General features: G+C 37.9%; 1 protein-coding gene across 4 annotated transcripts in view; it reads left to right on the top strand.

Annotated features, from left to right (window-relative positions):
• Positions 1-18,513, top strand: part of THSD7A (thrombospondin type 1 domain containing 7A) — a 427,484-nt gene that overhangs the window by 175,580 nt on the left and 233,391 nt on the right. For all 4 annotated transcript variants that reach the window (XM_034668383.1, XM_034668378.1, XM_034668381.1 and 1 more), the window contains exon 2: positions 740-1,571. In XM_034668383.1, coding sequence (XP_034524274.1) covers positions 740-1,571 — 832 coding nt within the window. The remainder of the gene's footprint in view (positions 1-739; positions 1,572-18,513) is intronic.

Raw genomic sequence — 18,513 nt, 5'->3', positions numbered from 1 at the left:
GGGAAATAAATTGATAAAACTCCAAAGAACCCTTCAACATTCAAAGCATCACAGAAGTCCTTTAGTTAAATTTTAATTCTCTTGCCCATCTTTATACTTCATTGGGGAGATGAGAAAAAAAATAATTTAGGGGGTAAATTTAAAGGCAGAATGTGCTTACAAGATTTTTTCCCTTCCTAACTTTGGTTATCACCAAGCGAACACTTCTGTCAGTACACACATATACACCCACTAGACTCTTGCAGTCATAGTAGGTAGAGCATTAGAAAATGAGGTAGGGAAGAACACATTCTACAGAGTCCTTAATTGCTTGGGAGAAGAAGAGCCTGTGGGAGATGGAGTTCTTCACCAAGGGCCACTTTGTGAGCTGGCTACTGACATGGATTCGATGGTTATGAGGGAGGGGTAATGTGTTTTCACTGTTACTAATTTCTGATGTCCTTTATGAGCAAGGGTTCTCTATCTAAAATTAAGAAAATGAAGAAAAGCAAACTTTTAATAATCCCAAAAGGACCCAAAGTGAATTTGTCCCAGCGGTTACCTTATATAGACTCTCTGACATACTTCTCCTTTTGCAAAAATACTGAGTGCAGTATTACTTTCTAACATTCATGTGCAGAGACCTACTTTATAACACTTCAGGGAAGTTAATGTGCTAGATCTTGAAATGTCTTTCTGGAAAGTGAAGTAACTTACAGTTTTATTCTACTGGCACTGTTAACTCTTGTATCATTTTCAGGTCCCTGGGGCCGATGCATGGGAGATGACTGTGGGCCAGGAGGCATTCAGACCCGGGCTGTGTGGTGTGCTCATGTGGAAGGCTGGACAACGTTACATACTAACTGTAAGCAGGCCGAGAGACCCAGTCACCAGCAGAACTGTTTCAAAGTGTGTGACTGGCACAAAGAGTTGTATGATTGGAGGCTGGGACCTTGGAATCAGTGTCAGCCTGTGATTTCAAAAAGCCTGGAGAAACCCCTTGAGTGCATTAAGGGGGAGGAAGGCATTCAGGTGAGAGAGATAACGTGCATCCAGAAAGAGAAGGACACTCCTGCAGAGGATATCATTTGTGAGTACTTTGAGCCCAAACCTCTCCTGGAACAGGCCTGCCTCATTCCCTGCCAGCAAGATTGCATTGTGTCCGAGTTTTCTGCCTGGTCCGAATGCTCCAAGACTTGTGGCAGTGGGCTCCAGCACCGGACGCGGCACGTGGTAGCACCCCCCCAGTTTGGAGGTTCTGGCTGCCCAAACTTGACAGAGTTTCAGGTGTGCCAGTCTAGCCCCTGTGAAGATGAAGAGAGCATGTACAGCTTGCACGTGGGTCCCTGGAGCTCATGCTCGATGCCCCACTCAAGACAAGTAAGACAAGCAAGGAGACGTGGGAAGAATAAAGAACGGGAAAAGGACCGAGGAAAAGGTGTGAAGGATCCAGAAGCCCGGGAGCTTATTAAGAAAAAGAGAAACAGAAACAGACAGAACCGGCAAGAGAACAAATATTGGGACATCCAGATTGGCTATCAGACCAGAGAGGTTATGTGCACTAACAAGACGGGGAAAGCTGCCGATTTGAGGTAACATTTTATAACTATTAACTTGGGTGTGTCTATCAAGGCCATGGGCTGGAAAGCACTTAAGACTCTGCTGGACTAAGTCCGGAGATTCATATGTGCACTACCTAGAATGAGCTGCCCCCAAGTGTAACATTTTCTACTCTAAGGCACTTAAGCTTTGTGGGTTTCCTGACATTATTTCTGTTCTGCTCATGTTTGGGCACTGTACTCCTAGAGTTCATTTAAATGTTTCTGTCGGAGATCTACAGCGTGAGCTATTCCCCATGAGACGGTACAACTTCTTGAGGTCAGTTGTACTGTTTCCACCTACAGTGGTGGGGGGGAGCTTACTTAGAAGCTAGATTTTGGGGATTTTGAATTCAGATACTTATTTTAGTGAGAATAAAGCACACTTGTAATCTCTCCAAGTTTATAGCATTTTCAGAATTACCCTATAAACAAAATCTAAACAACAACCCAGGGAGCTATATGTAAGAATAACTCTCTTTCACATTTTATAAAATGGAATAAATCTCCCCAGAGGAAAAAAAAGGGGAACTAGAAGAAACTAAGGTAAGTAGACATTATTTAATCATGAGTAGCTTGGTTTAGAAAACATGTAATTAATTGGCTGCATGTTCTAGACAGAAATTATTTGTCAAATGATCTCTGGGTAAATAATGACTGTATTATGAAAGACTTTCTCATGTGTGATTTATTTGTTGTGAAAATATTCATTGAGGATTATTCATTGAGGATTATCTAAAGGATATGATGTTCTCTGGATATTCTAAATTTTGCTCTTGGATAAGCCAGACCATCTGGGAGTGTCTTATCTGGATCATTTGCATAATTGCTTTTTCTGAACTATTTATGTAGTTATGATTTGGACTGAACTGAGAGAAATTATGGTAACATCACTCAGAATTTTATATCATCTTTATTGTAGAAATGACATTGGAAGTGTCATCTACTCCATCACACAGTCTGTTCTCTTGATTAAAAACACGTAAGATAAATTTCACTGAAGCCTCAACCCATGTGCTGCTGGTGAGCAGCTGGATTGTTTTCCTTATGGCCCTGGAAGTCTTCTAACAGATCACATGCTCCTGTTTGCTTTGGCTCCTGGGAGCACGAATAGGACTGTGTGTCAAGTGTGTTGCTTACTAACATACCCGCTGACTTCATCTTTTTCTCACCATGATTTTCCTTCACTCCTTCTTGCCTAGTGATTTTGCCATCTATGAATTTTGAAAGCTGGTTTAAAGCCTTTTTAGTGGAGGATATAGTTTAAAGAAATGAATAAACAAATAAAGTATTGATGTATCTAGACAGTAATTTCTCTCAGAATAGTGTTGCTCTGGTCGCCATTTTTAGGATATGTGCTAGTCCCTCCCCTCTTTGTACTTAACGCAGTTGTATTTTCTCTCGGCCACACAGTAATCTGCCTTTTCTTCATCTGGTGACATCAGTCCAATTCCTTTCTTGGTCTCATTGGTTGCTTGATCTCCTGCCTTCATCTTCCAGGTTCCCTACAGCTCCTTAAGTGTAGGTCTGTGTACATGTGTTCACCTCTGATTCTGTATCGTGTGTGTTTTCATTTCAATCCCTGTTTAACTCTTTTCTAACTCTCCTTATTCTGGTGATTTCCTCATCTCTTTTCCTGAAGTATTACAGTTATATTCCTTACTTGGCTCCCACCAAGTAATTAAATGAGCCTCCAAGGCAACTTGAGTTGTCTCCTGCTGTCACTGAGTTAACATGCTGTAGACATTTAATTTAATGTTGACCACTCAATTAAAAGTGTGATTAGGATAGTACCTACCACTGCATAGAGCCATAGAGCCTAATAGTCCCATTTGGTTGTTTGAAATAAGCAAACACATTTAAAAATTTGTAGATCATTTGTCAGGTGCTTATATTCTATTAGAAATATCCTAATATAACTTCTTAGGGTATAGATTAAACTTTGAATCGGTTATTAATATTTCTTGCCTTTAAGAATTGTGTATAAGAATATACATAGATAAATACATATGATTAAGACAGTTAAAGTCTTAGTGAAGAAGAGATAAAAATCAGGTGTTTGACCTAGGTTTTGCTCAAACATGGCACCACGTCAGTGAAGCTAGTGAAATGAAGGGTAAATGGTTAACAACCAACAAAGCAGAGGGCCACAGATCACAAACTTGATCACATTTAAAGTCTTTTACCTTATATCAGATTCAGAAACAATTTTGTCATGTCAGAGGATAAAAAAAATCAATAAGGCTAAAAACATCTGTTAGAGTGACTAAATGAATTTAGCTAAATAAACCTAAGAATCTTAGGGAAGCAGTTCATAGCCAAATAAATATAACTGTAGCAGAATTACTGTTAGAACTTACAAGTTTGAGATGATAGATCTGGCTTGCTTTTTACTTTCAAACAGACTGAAATCAATAATAATGAAATACACAAATGAAAAGTCTGTTCTTTCATGAGAATAGGAAACAGTCACAGTCTCAAACCACAAATGACAGAGATTGAGAGAATGTGGTGAAATTAAACCTAACTGAAGGAAGAAACTTAGAAGGGTGTTATGTCTTTGCAACTTTTGTGAATACTCAAAGTCTCTGAGTAGCCTGAACTTTGTGAGGGCCAAGCCAATGACATCTTCTTAGTATGGTACGATCTGTGTTAAAAGAAAGGGCTGCTGGAGCATCTCTGAGTTTTTTTGAAAACAGATGGCATGATAGGCAGAACTGAACAAGAAATTCACTATGCCATTACTGCCAAGAAAGGACTACCAGTTTGATGGATTGAGGGATTAAAGTTGGATGACCAAGAGACGGGAATTCTAATTCACCACACATACACAGCATGACACAGGGAGCTTCCCTATGAACCAGTGAGTTTCAGCCAAGCTTAAGTAGAGTATTGCCCCAGGCCAAGAGTTGATACAAAAGTAAGGACAAGCAGTTCTTCAAGAAACCAGATATAGTAAAGAAAATATGGTGTTTCTGAACCAAAAACAGAAGAGCTAAGAAAGTAGAATGAGCTTAACTCTTTCATTGAATGAGTACTTTGGCAGAGCACCAAAAAGAAATGGAGGGGAATTAGAAACAAGAAAAAGAAATGGAATTTACATTTGAAGCAACAAAAAATGGGAAAATATCTTGTGAAGAAGAGTCAGTAATATACAGAACAGTTTGAGAACATCCAAGTAAACTGTAATTTTTAAAAAAATGATGGATATGGAAACAAGCAAGGGAGATCATTATATGAACTCTGGTGATCTTGAAGATAGGACCAGAAAAATTAGAACAGATAAAATGAATAACAATAACAACAAAAACAAACACAAAGCTATAATAGAAGACTGCTAAAATTAAGACTTTAATCCCCAGATTGAAATTGCACATGGGTGATATTCTTCTAGAAGAGGTTGAAATAATGTCCTCATGGAAGAACTAATATAGAATAATTTTTATAAGGAAAGAAAAGGAGACATCACACTGAAAACCAGCAAAATACTCAAACTGTTAAACACTAGAAGCATTTCTTTTGTAGTCAAAATAGGACAGCACATTGGGGCACCTGGGTGGCTCAGCCGTCAAGCATCTGCCTTCGGCTCAGGTCATGATCCCAGGGTCCTGGGATAGAGCCCTGCATCGGGCTCCCTGCTCAGTGGGAAGCCTGCTTCTCCCTCTCACACTCCCCTTACTTGTGTTCCCTGTCTCTCTGTCTCTCTCTGTCAAATAAATAAATAAAAATCTTTAAAAAGAAAAAAGAAAAAAAAGACAGGATAGCAGATTAACTCCACTCTTAGTTAACATTGATCTCTAAATACTAGTTAATATAGTTGGAAAGAGAAAGAAATGAAAATTGGAAAGCAGGTGGAAAACTTAAGAATTTTTCCAGATGTTATGACTGTACACTAGAAAACTCAAGATAATCAATTGAAAATATAAACAATAAAATAACCCAATGGGGGACAGTGGATGGACACAAAAATAATATCAAAACAATCAATATATTTCCTAGATGCAAATAAGAATTAAACATTATGGTGGAAACAAAATATTGCACTTACAAAAGTAAAAAAGACCATAGACCATAAGAGACTCAACTATAGGGAACAAACTGAGGGTTACTGGAGGGAAGGTGGGGAGAGGGATGGGTAATTGGGTAATGGGCATTAAGGAGGGTACTGGATGTAATGAGCCCTGGTTGTTATATACAACTGACGAATCACTAAGTTCTACGCCTGAAACTAATAATACACTATATGTTAACCAACTTGAATTTAAATAAAATATTAAAAAGATCTTTTAAAAAAGTAAAAAGGACAAAAACAACCTGATTTAAAAATGTACCAGCACACCTCACCAGAGAAGACCTACAAATGGCAAATAAGGCTATGAAAAGACTCTGTATCATAGGTCATCAGGGAAATACACATAAAACAACAGAGAGATACTACTACATACCTGTTTGAGTGGCCAAAATCCAGAATACTGGCAACACGAAATGCTGGTGAGAATGTGAAACAACAGGAAAGCTGGCTCATTGCAGGAGGGAATGCAAACTGGTGACAGTCATTTTGTTAGATGGCTTGGCAGTTCTTCCAACACTAAGCACATTCCTTACCATATGATGTAGCAGTAGTGCTCAGTGATATTTACCTAAAGGAACCGAAAACCTATATCCACACAAATACCTACACAGAGATGTTTATATAACAGCTTTATTCATAATTGCCAAAACATGAAGGCAGCCAAGGGGTCCTTCAGAAGATGAATCAGTAAACTGTATCGCATTCAGACAATGGAATATTATTCAATGTTAAAAAGAAACGAGCTATCAAGCCATGAAAAGATACGGAAGAAACTAAATGCGTAATTACTAAGTGGAAGAAGAGGCAACATACTGTATGATTCCAACTGTATGGCATTCTGGAAAAGGCAAAACCCTAGAGACAGTGAAAAGAATAGCAGCAGTGTTGTCAGGGTTTAGGTGTAAGAGAAAAATGAACAGAGAGAACACAAAGGATTTTTTAGGGCAGTGAAACTACTCTGTATATTGTGATAGATACATGCCCTTATACTTTGCCCAAACCCATAGAACGTAGAACACCAAGAGTTAACTGTGGTATAAACTAAGGACTTTGAGTGACTATGATGTATTAATGTAGGTTCCATCCTAGTGAGTGACGATGTTGTTGGGGAGGCTCTGCATGTATGAGGGCAGGTCTTTTTTTAGGAGCTCAGCAAAGGACAGGTTCAGGTTATAGAAAATATGCTAATCTTCAATCATAATTAAATACAAAAAAATGCTTAATCGCATTTTCACCCACCAGATTAGTAAATAAAAATGTTTAATAGTATGTCAGGGATCACTAAGACAGCCTCCAGTTTTGGTAATTTGCCGGGAATGGCCAGCAATCCCTGTAGCTATGGATGAAAGATTACTCCAAACTTTGCTGTCAAAGAGAGGAGAAGGCAAGGGGGTCAACGCTCAGAGGCGCTTTGCTCTTCTTTGATCCCACTTTTATTGGTCCTTCGGGATAATAAAAAATCCTTATCACTGTTTCTCAAGCATGTGATATGTGACAAGGGTTCTTACTGAAACTGGGAGGATCTGTTTACGGGAAAGATACAATATGTTAATCTATGTGTTTTATGAGTTCTGCTAAACATAGCCTAAGGGACTATGCCTACATTTCTTAGATCACAAGGTGGCTGTTTGGGCTAGGAAAGTTTCGGGAAGGCAACTCCCTGCGGCATTCCAACGGCAGAGTGGTCCTGGCAGGCCTCGGCATTCCCAAGGCCTATGCCCTTCTCTGAAACCTTCCCTGCCCTCCGTGGCCTCCTTGTTACATTTTAGCAAGACAGGTATTATGGTTGATTTCATGCTCCACATTAACCCCAACAGTAATTCACTAGAAGGACTCAGAGGATTCAGCATATAGTTACATTTATGTTTGCGATTCATCACAGTGAAAGGATATGCCAAAGCATAAAGGAGCATGTGCATGCCGAGAAGTCTGAAGTCTGGAGGAATCTCTGTGTGAGCTTCCCCTGGAAATTTGGAGCGTCCAGGGTCCTCTCCAGGTGGAAATTCATAGATTAGACTTAATTCCTCCAATGAAGAGTTGCAACAAATTGTGCAAGGCATTATCTGCTAGGGAAGTTTATTAGAGACTCTGTGTCCCAAACTTTTGTGGGGGTGGTTCACATAGGCACCCTCTGCCTAGTATATGCAAAAACCCCAAACTCCCAGAGGGAAAGCAAATATTCACTGTAAACCACATTGTTTATACAAACAAATTAAGCATAATGAACAACTTTATCATTTAGAGCAGTTTCTCATTCAGAGAAAAATTTTTAGCAGTGTAGAGAACTGTTTACCAGTTAAGTTCCCAGATGCCTGCCAACAGCCAACCCTGAAAACAGGTCTTTCTAAGGATAGAAGTCTGAGACTTGACATTTTACTAATAACAGTATTTGATATTAAAGACTCAGCGAAAACAGACATATATTTGGCGGGGGGGGGTGCAAAAATTGGTATAACCTATTTGAAAAATAATTTTGCAGTATGTTTCAGAATTTTAAAAGGATACTATCTTTGTTGGTGGTTCTTTTACTATGAATTTCTTCTAGATACATGTACAACTCTCACTATAGCATGATTTGATACAGCAAAGCAATCTGAATTCCACCAATAAAAGGACTAGTTGAATCATGGTGCTTCCATGAACGGAATATGTAGTTATTAGCAAGTGAAGTCCGTACCTCAGTCAGGGCTGTTATAACAAAGTACCTTTGACTAGGTGACTTAAAAACAACAGAAATTTATTTCTCATTGTCCCAAAAGCTAAGAAGTCCAAGATCAAGGCGCCAGCAGATTCGTTGTCTGCTGAAAACTCTACTCTGTGTTGCAGACTTCTAGCTTTTCATTGTATCCTCACATGGCACAGAGTAGGAGAGAGCTCCCTGGGGTCGCTTTCTGAAGGTACTAATCCCATTCATGAGGGCTCACCTTGTGACCTGATCACCTCCCAAAGGCTCTACTTCCTAATACTGTCACATTAGAGGTTAAGATTTCAAATATGAATTTTGGGGGGATATATTCGGTCCAATGCAGTAATTGGTTTCTAAACAAACATGAGAGAGTAAAGGCGGTTTTATTCCACTGTACTGCCCTAACCAGAAATGCCATTAAAAGAAATAAGCACTTCCATATACATTTTTAAAAATTGGAAAGGGGAAAGAAATCTAGGACTTATTCCTTTAAAGTAATTGGGATACAATCCTGAAGGGCTCATTCAAGGATCTTTTCACTGGATTAGCTCAGTTGGGGGTGGTTGGGAGGAGAGCACAGACAAGCAACAGGGAATGTGGAGGAAGGTCCCTTGAGAGCCAGTTCTTCCCCCAGAATCACAGGGGAAGTGTAGCTGGAGAGTAATTCAGCCAGAATGTAACTTCCCAGGTCTCCTGGCTGAGAGAAGACGTCAAAGGTGATGTGGAGAAGAAAGGGGTAGAGGAGGCAGACGTCTCCAGGTTGCAACAGCGCAGCCTGAGATTTAAGGCTTTGCTATGAGCTGCCCTCACCTCTGGAAAGTTTAGCTGTCCCAGATCACCTCTTCCTGAAATAAAGTCCTGAATCTGAAGATCAAAGACATAACATGTTTCAGGAAGAACTATAAAATCTGCTGTAAGTAATACTAGAAACATTTAGTGAAAGCCGTGCCTACTTTGGAAAGTATCTTCCATTTGAACATCCCTTGTTTTGTTGTATTGTTTAACAAAGGCAATTAATTGTAATTATAAATCCAGTAGAAGCACTGCCAGGAAGTATGGGAAATTCCACTTGGTACATTCCTGAGGGAATAAGACAGAATTGGGATCTAAAACAGATTTCTGTTGGCTAAGCCAAAACAGAAAACAAACAGAAAAAACCCAGATCTGTCCATGCAGTTTCTGGATAACTCAGTAAAGCAGACATTTATTTTAGGCAGAAAAATATAAGAGCAAAAAATAACTAGGTCTTATAAACACAGTCAACTAACCTTTGATGAAGGAACAAAGACAATATAATGCAGTGAGGAGAGTTTCTTCAAAAAACAGTGCTGGAATAAGTGAATACACACACACACACGCAAATCTAGACACAGACCTTAATAACATTCACAAAAATGAACTCAAAATGCATCATAGACCTAAATGCAAAAGGCAAAACTATAAATCTTCTAGAAGGTAACATAAGAGAAAATGAAGATGACCTTGGGCGGGATGATACCTTTTTAGATACAACACAAAAGATGATCTATGAAAGAAATAATTGATAAATTGTGCTTCATTAAAATTAAATGCTTCTGCTTTGCAAAAGACAATGTCAAGAGAATGACAAGCCACAGACTGAGAAAATATTTGCAAAAGACTCATCTGATAAAAGACTGTTATCCAAAATACACCAAGAACTCCTAAAACTAAACAATAAGAAAACAACCTGATTTAAAAGTGTATCAAAGACCATAACCTCACCAAAGACGAAATTCAGATGGAAAATAAGCATATGAAGAGATGCTCTACATTATAGGTCATCAGGGAAATGCATATTAAAACAACGAGATACCACGACACACCTGGTAGAATAGCAAAAATCCACACTGAAAATACCAAATGCTGGTGAGGATGTGAAGCAACAGGAATGAATATTGCTGGTGGGAATGCAAAATGGCACAGCCAGTTTGGAAGACAGCTTGGAGGTTTCTTACAAAACTAAACATACTTCCATCCAGCACTCACACTTCTAGGCATTTACCGAAAGGAACTGAAAACTTACATCCACCCAATATCTACACAGTGTTACCAGGTGTTAGGTAGGAAAGAGATATGACTAGGGGGAGCATGGATGACTTTTAGGGGAGTAAAAAGAGTCTGAAGGATATTATAATGATGGATATATGCCATTAAATATTTGTGCAAACTGGTAGAATATACAACCCCAAAATTTAACTATAATGTAAAGCATGGATTTTGATTGATCATGGTGTCTCAGTGTAGCTTCACCCTTGGTAAAAAATGTACCTTTCCAATGAGTGATGCGAAATGGGGGAGGCTGTGCAAGTGGGACAGAGAATGTATGGGAAATCTCTATACCTTCCTCTTATTTTTGTTGTAAATCTAAAACTGTTCTTAAAAAAAATAAAATAAAATCTTAAACAGCTGGCTAAGATATGAAGAGAATAATCCAGTATCCCTGGAAAAATTGGCACATGGAGTATTTTTCTGTCATTTTGTCATTTTGTTATCAATTATGTTTTTCTGCTTAATTCTTTATATAAATTCAGTCTTAGTATTTCAACTAGTAGTGAATAATACTCAGTGGTTTTCTGCATTTTTTTCTAAACTCATACTTTTCTGACATACCGTTTCATCTTCATAATTATATCTGTTAAAGGGGTGCCTGGGTGGCTCAGTCGTTAAGCATCTGCCTTCGGCTCAGGTCGTGATCCCATTGTTCTGGGATCGAGTCTGCTTCTCCCTCCCCCACTCCCCTTGCTTGTGTTCCCTCTCTCGCTGGCTGTCTCTCTCTCTCTCTGTCAAATAAATAAAATCTTAAAAAAGAAATTACATATGTTAAGATAAAATTGTATTTCTTCTCAACAGTCTCTTTGTGCCTAACTGCTATTTTCCTTAGAATGCTAGCTGTCAACTACCCCATCCTTCTCTTTAGGGTGAATATAAAACTACTGGCTTTATAATAGTAAAATAAATAACACAACAACCAAAAACCTGGCTGAATCAATAGGAGAATTTAAGTAATAAATAACTAGGAGAAATAAGTAATAACACAGGGAAACATATATCCATGGCTTCACAATGTTGGGCAAGGAATTTGAACTTCTTGGGACTCCGTTTTCTCATGTATAAATATGTGTGAAGAGAGTCAGTGATGAGAGAGGGAAGGAGGGAGCCAAAAATCTCCAAAAGCCTTCCACGTTTTGTGATTCCTAAGAACTTTGTACCAAAACCATACCTAAAATTGTGGATATGAAATCCCACATATCTTTCTTGGCAGAAATTTCGTTAATTTTGACGTGTTCTAGAAATCCATCCCTATGGAAACATCAGAATGAATGAGAACAGAACAGCTCTCAGTCTTGAAAGTAATGCATGGTTTTTACTCCGAGGATGTGCCAGAGTTCCTGAGGGCCCGTTCCCGCAGGACTGCTCGGTGAATTATTGAACTTGCAAATCTAATTCTAACGTTACCAAAAAGAGGGGAATAAATTGCCCACTATTTAAGGTAATATCAACTACTTTTAGGTTATTCAGAATCCATTTATAAAATTACTACTTCTCATGCATAAATAGCAGGCTTTTAGATTTAAAAACTTTCTGTAACATTGAAGGTGTTGATTTGCCTTCCATATGCTATGCTCACCATCCTTTTTCATAAGCTCGCCTCAGCTTCCTGCTGGCCACAGCTGGCTGAAGAAATAGAGTCAGTATGCCCACATTCTTTTGTAGATGGTATATAGCTGACGGAGGTATGTGGCTTTGCTCATCTCAAAATGTAGAGCTGACTGGGTTGTGTTACATGTGCCCTTAGAGAGCCACTCTCAGCCCTTCCAGATGCTGCTATGTGCCAGGAGGCTGGTGGCAGAGCAGTGCTGTAATAAGGCTTCCTGGTTTTCTGTCTGGTTGGATCCTACCATAGGAGGCAGCAACAGGCTATGAGAAGGTGGGAAGAGAGGAGTTGAGTATCTTTTCCTGTCTTTTTGGGTCAGCCGGTGACTGACTTCCTCTCACAAAAGGCTACATACAGCCCCTGTCCAGCAGCTCTGCCCCACAGCTCTAGGTTCATCTCACATTCTGGTCAAATCTCTTTCCTTGGTCCCCTTACCACCTTGGGGTGCTAATCTTCCCATACTTGCTAGCCCCAGGGTGCTCCACCAACTGTTGGTAATTTCTCTGAGCACTACCCACACATTTGTTAATAATCCTTTCATTAAATTCTTCTCATTTAACCCATGTGAACTTTGCAGTCTGTTTTCTGCTGACCCTGAGGATATAACAGCTATGCTAGAGTACAGTGTAAGAGTCAGAGAACTGCTGTGTCACTGCTATTATGTATTAACGAATAACTAGGCATTTGTTCAGTTATTTACTTTTTTGTTCAACAAAATACAAGGCATCAAGACATTCTGGATGCTGGAATATATAGACCCCCCCCCAAAAAAAAAAAAAACAGAGACCCTAATCTCAAGGACCTGTACTTTGCTTTGGAAAGAATGGCACAAAAAAGCAATAAAATATTACAAGTGCTGTCTTATGTCTACAGAGAGAGTTTATGCAAGTGACCACCTACGCAGCAAGTTCTTCCTGGAGGGAGGTCGACAGGATCGGAAGTAGCCATGGAGAAAATGCTGCTAAGGTTAAGGATTAGTAGGTATGCATAAGAGAGGGGAGGATGGTGGAAGAAAAATACAGAAACAGCAAGAGCAATGGCCCTGAGATTTGTATCAGTAGTGGTGCATTGAGTGAGGGTGTGATGTACATAGATCATTCACACATCTAGAGATTTCCTTATAAAGGAATGAGAAGCTAGACTAAAGGAAAAGACAGGCAAATCTTGGAAGTCAAGTTTAAATGTTAAGATTTTATGGCCTATGGGTAGGTCATTTCCACATTTATAAGAAACAGTGTTTTCAGCTCACTCCAATATAGGTAACATTTATTTATAAATTAAACCCATGCACTATTAAAAACGTATGTACCCTACTAAAAATCATAGTAATTAAAACTAAGTATAAAATAAAGAAATAAAGCAGTACTAATATTTTGCTAATCATTATGGCTTCACATTATCTTTACCTAAAATCTTAAGGCAAACCATGAAGATTTGCATTAGTGGTAATGATTTTTAGTATAATATATACTTTTTATAAATATATATTTTATATGTTTATATAACATATAAATAGAAAATATAACCATATTTTATAAATATATATTTAATTTTTATATATAAATACAATAAAATTTTTATATTGATCAGTGGAGATTCATGCATATGATTACCATGTTATATGCATATTATAATTAACCAATAAACAATGATTAAGCAGTTACTATGTGTCCAACATTGGCCAGGTACAGAATTAACTTTGCACTTACATAAAACATTTTTATGTGGAAGTGGTTTTAAAAGACCACTGCGTATAAAATAAAGCAGGTATTACTATTCCTGTATTATAGATAGCAAAGTTGAGCATCAGAGGTTTTAAGTAACTTGCCCAGGTCACCCAAAAAAAGCAGACGGCAGCATATTAGGCTTGCGCAGGGTGGCCCGGTTGTTGTATGTGTGAGACCCATGTGCTTCCCTGGATGCCTTGGCATGAAGCGGTTCACACGAAGACATTTCTAGGAGGAAGCTTAGGCTCGGTCTCAACAGGGACATATTTCAAAACTTGAAGTACATAGATTTTTGGAAGAGGCTTCTTGATACCTTTTGTTTTAGGGGAGACAGCTTTTTTGGATCCTATCTGATTATCATCCCTTCCCACCACCACCACCTTTTTATAATNGGAAGTAGCCATGGAGAAAATGCTGCTAAAGTTAAGGATTAGTAGGTATGCGTAAGAGAGGGGAGGATGGTGGAAGAAAAATACGGAAACAGCAAGAGCAATGGCCCTGAGATTTGTATCAGTAGTGGTGCATTGAGTGAGGGTGTGATGTACATAGATCATTCACACATCTAGAGATTTCCTTATAAAGGAATGAGAAGCTAGACTAAAGGAAAAGACAGGCAAATCTTGGAAGTCAAGTTTAAATGTTAAGATTTTATGGCCTATGGGTAGGTCATTTCCACATTTATAAGAAACAGTGTTTTCAGCTCACTCCAATATAGGTAACATTTATTTATAAATTAAACCCATGCACTATTAAAAACGTATGTACCCTACTAAAAATCATAGTAATTAAAACTAAGTATAAAATAAAGAAATAAAGCAGTACTAATATTTTGCTAATCATTATGGCTTCACATTATCTTTACCTAAAATCTTAAGGCAAACCATGAAGATTTGCATTAGTGGTAATGATTTTTAGTATAATATATACTTTTTATAAATATATATTTTATATGTTTATATAACATATAAATAGAAAATATAACCATATTTTATAAATATATATTTAATTTTTATATATAAATACAATAAAATTTTTATATTGATCAGTGGAGATTCATGCATATGATTACCATGTTATATGCATATTATAATTAACCAATAAACAATGATTAAGCAGTTACTATGTGTCCAACATTGGCCAGGTACAGAATTAACTTTGCACTTACATAAAACATTTTTATGTGGAAGTGGTTTTAAAAGACCACTGCGTATAAAATAAAGCAGGTATTACTATTCCTGTATTATAGATAGCAAAGTTGAGCATCAGAGGTTTTAAGTAACTTGCCCAGGTCACCCAAAAAAAGCAGACGGCAGCATATTAGGCTTGCGCAGGGTGGCCCGGTTGTTGTATGTGTGAGACCCATGTGCTTCCCTGGATGCCTTGGCATGAAGCGGTTCACACGAAGACATTTCTAGGAGGAAGCTTAGGCTCGGTCTCAACAGGGACATATTTCAAAACTTGAAGTACATAGATTTTTGGAAGAGGCTTCTTGATACCTTTTGTTTTAGGGGAGACAGCTTTTTTGGATCCTATCTGATTATCATCCCTTCCCACCACCACCACCTTTTTATAATAAAGCTGATTCATCGCATATATGTCAGTCTTCCCTTTTTAATTTTTTTTTTTGCATGTTCCCAGGAAGTGCCCCATTTAGATTACAGAGCATAATAGTGGGGGGAGAAGCAAAGCATACACATACCTCGAATCAGTAAAAAGGAAGCACATGTATTTCATGCTCCTACCAGAGGTGTTCAGATTCCTTTCACAATACTAGAGCAATGGGACTGTCAGTTACTCTGTATACACTGTTTACCTAAATCAGCATTACAATCCAAGATAGCTTCTCTCCTCAGAATTTTATAAAGCAGAGAAAGCTTGTCTTCTGCTCTGTATTCAGCATCCCGCACTGACCGCATGGCATTTTTCTATTCACACTTGAGTTTATGCACACCTCCCATCCTGATCTGTTTACCTACGGTATTACCTTAGTTTGTTTATATTTCCTTCTGCTCTTTTCCTCGACCTAATTTCATTCCTTGAATAAAAGATACCTTTTCAGTGGTGCACTTAAAACTACAACAAAACTGATTATTTATATTATGGCAGGCCCCAGATTTCATTAAAAAATACATTTTGTTAAACTTTGAATGTTTTCTCAGAAGTTATATCTATTATGTCAGGAAATATTGTATATATATAATCTATGTAATAGCAATAGGTGATTGCTGCATAAGCTGCTTCATCAAAGGCAGACACGATATTAACCTTTACACCTCCCACTCAACTAAGACAATTCCTAGCACACAGTCGGTTCCCAGTAAATGTTTGTTAAAGTATGAAAATTGAGTCTTTCCATTTTAGAAATTGAGCCTTTTATTGAATAACTGAGGCCGCTGGAAAAATGGACATTTCTGCAGGTTATGAAGAATGCAATTGAAACGTGCGAAAGAATGTCCCTAGGACAGATAAATCCTATTCACCTAAGAGAATATAGGATGTAGGTCTCGGTTCCATTCATGAGACAATGTTTAGGATGCGTTTTAATATTACTGCACCTGGTTAACACTAAACAATTGCTATTGCATAGTTAAATAAAATATATTTTCTATAGAAATTACAAAATGCATGATTTTTAAAAGGAGAAATCACATATCGTCCTTGATATTGTTAATGTACTCCAGTAGTTTCTGAGCATTAGTCTATTTAGTTTAACCTTTGGTACACTTACAAACATCCTTATTTATGTTGTCAGTTACCCTGTTTCTGTATCTTGAAGCCACTAAACTGTTCAGTCACAACTATCAAGTAACTGGCACAGAAGATGGCAAACTAAAGGCTACTATTGTGTTTACCAAAAAACATCTAGCAAATTCTCTTGAATATCATATGTGACCACCAGGATCACTTCCCACATCCTAAGGCACGATGGTGTGTCTCATCATGCCTGGACTATCTTCACCTCTCCTATACCTTTCTCACCTCACAGGAGTATTTTTTGTTTAAACGATGGCCTATCATGGAACAGTTGAACAAAAGGAAGCTCTTAGGTAGTGCTTTAAATCTATTTACGTTAAAGGAAAGTATTGGAGACCAGGGACCAGCCATAAGTCAAATTGTAGATAGCACTGTTTAATGCTCCTTCACATAAAGTTTAAATAAAGTCCATTCCAATTTCCTCACTTTTCCTCAGAGCCTTATTAGTATCTTCCATGTGATTGTTCTAAGTTTAGCTTTCTTCCTTGGGCCTGTGAGAAAGCAGATTTCCTTGAGCTGGCACTTCCTTGAGCAGCCTGGTCACTGTTTGGGGCAGTGACCTTGCCTCTCCCTAACATCAATTGTGGTCTCACCCATTGTTTTCACTTATTTGCTGGAGTTCTACTATTTTTATGTGGGTAGTACCGAGTCTCCCCCGCTGACTGGAATACAACAAGAAGTGATTTAAATAGGAGGAAATGCTTTCAAAAGGGAAAAAAAAATCCACATAGGATAAGGAATTGAATAAATTATTAATGCACTATTTGTATAACCTAATTAAGAATATGCTCACTCTTTTAGCGTCTGCTAATATATTGTGTTAGTAATTTCGTGTGTTTTATTACCTTCTTAAACTTATTGCTTTCATATTAGGCATGATTTTAACCCTCTCCTCCCACTTTGACCTTGCTATGTTCTTTGTTGTTCTAATCTTGTATCATCTTATTTTAGAGTGATTCTCTAGCTTCTTCCCAAAAGTTTCTTTGACAGGTATTTTCTTCCCTATTTAGTACAAATATGTGGTCAGTGATACCAGATTTTAAAAGTTGTGACCAGGGAAGTTTCGTTTAGTGGCATTTACCAGGACAGCAATTGAATTGTGAATGAGCAAAGTAACTGTGCTGTGCTTAATACAAGAAGCCATTGTACTGAAAAGAGCTTGGAATGTTGGTACAATCATGTACAGTGTTGTGTGCTGGAACAAACAAAGCAGATTTTTGCAGAAGAAAAATCAGTTATGACCACTGATAGTTGAGATTACATTAATTTTCTTCTTTGGTTTAAAAAAGAATCTTTCAAAGGCTGCTCAGAGCCATAAACCAGACCAGGACCTGAAATGTATATGAATACGCATGTCCTTCTTTTGTAGGTGAATAAGAACAGAGATCGGAAAAGAATTATACCCTAAGTCAAGACAAATAACTATGAATTTCTCAGAAATTATTTTCAGTAGTGTGATATTTGAATACTTTTGGATTTTAGCCAGGGTATGGTATACTGATACATTTTGGATATCATAAAGATTTTCAAACAGTTTTTATTAAAAATACAGCTCTCTGTCTTGTAAAATTGCTGTGTAAATTGAGAATGGCTGAGTAAAATGGGAAATTTTTTAGTGTTTTTTAAAGTTTTTATAAGTTTTTATTTTAATTCCAGTGTAGTTAACATACAGTGTTATTTTAGCTTAAGGTGTATAATGTAGAGATTCAACAATTCTAGACATTACTTAGTGCTTATCATGATACATGTACTCTTAAATCCCCATCACCTGTTTCATGAATCCCCCCACCCCCCATCCCCTCTGGTAACCATCAGTGTGTTCTCTATAGTTAAGAGTCTGGGGGAAAAAAGTCTGTTTTGGGGTCTGTCTGTCTCTCTCTCTCCTTCTCTTTTTCTTTGTTTTGTTCTGAAATTTCACGTATGAGTTGAAATCGTATGTCATTTGTCTTTCTGTGAACCACTTATTTCACTTAGCATTATACTGTGTAGTTCCATCCATGTCGTTGCAAATGGCAAAATAC

The sequence above is a fragment of the Ailuropoda melanoleuca genome, chromosome 1, assembly GCF_002007445.2.
Source record: "Ailuropoda melanoleuca isolate Jingjing chromosome 1, ASM200744v2, whole genome shotgun sequence".
In the NCBI taxonomy this organism is placed as follows: domain Eukaryota; kingdom Metazoa; phylum Chordata; class Mammalia; order Carnivora; family Ursidae; genus Ailuropoda; species Ailuropoda melanoleuca.
Note: the sequence above shows the minus strand (reverse complement) of the source record. Positions and strands in the feature narration are given on the sequence as shown.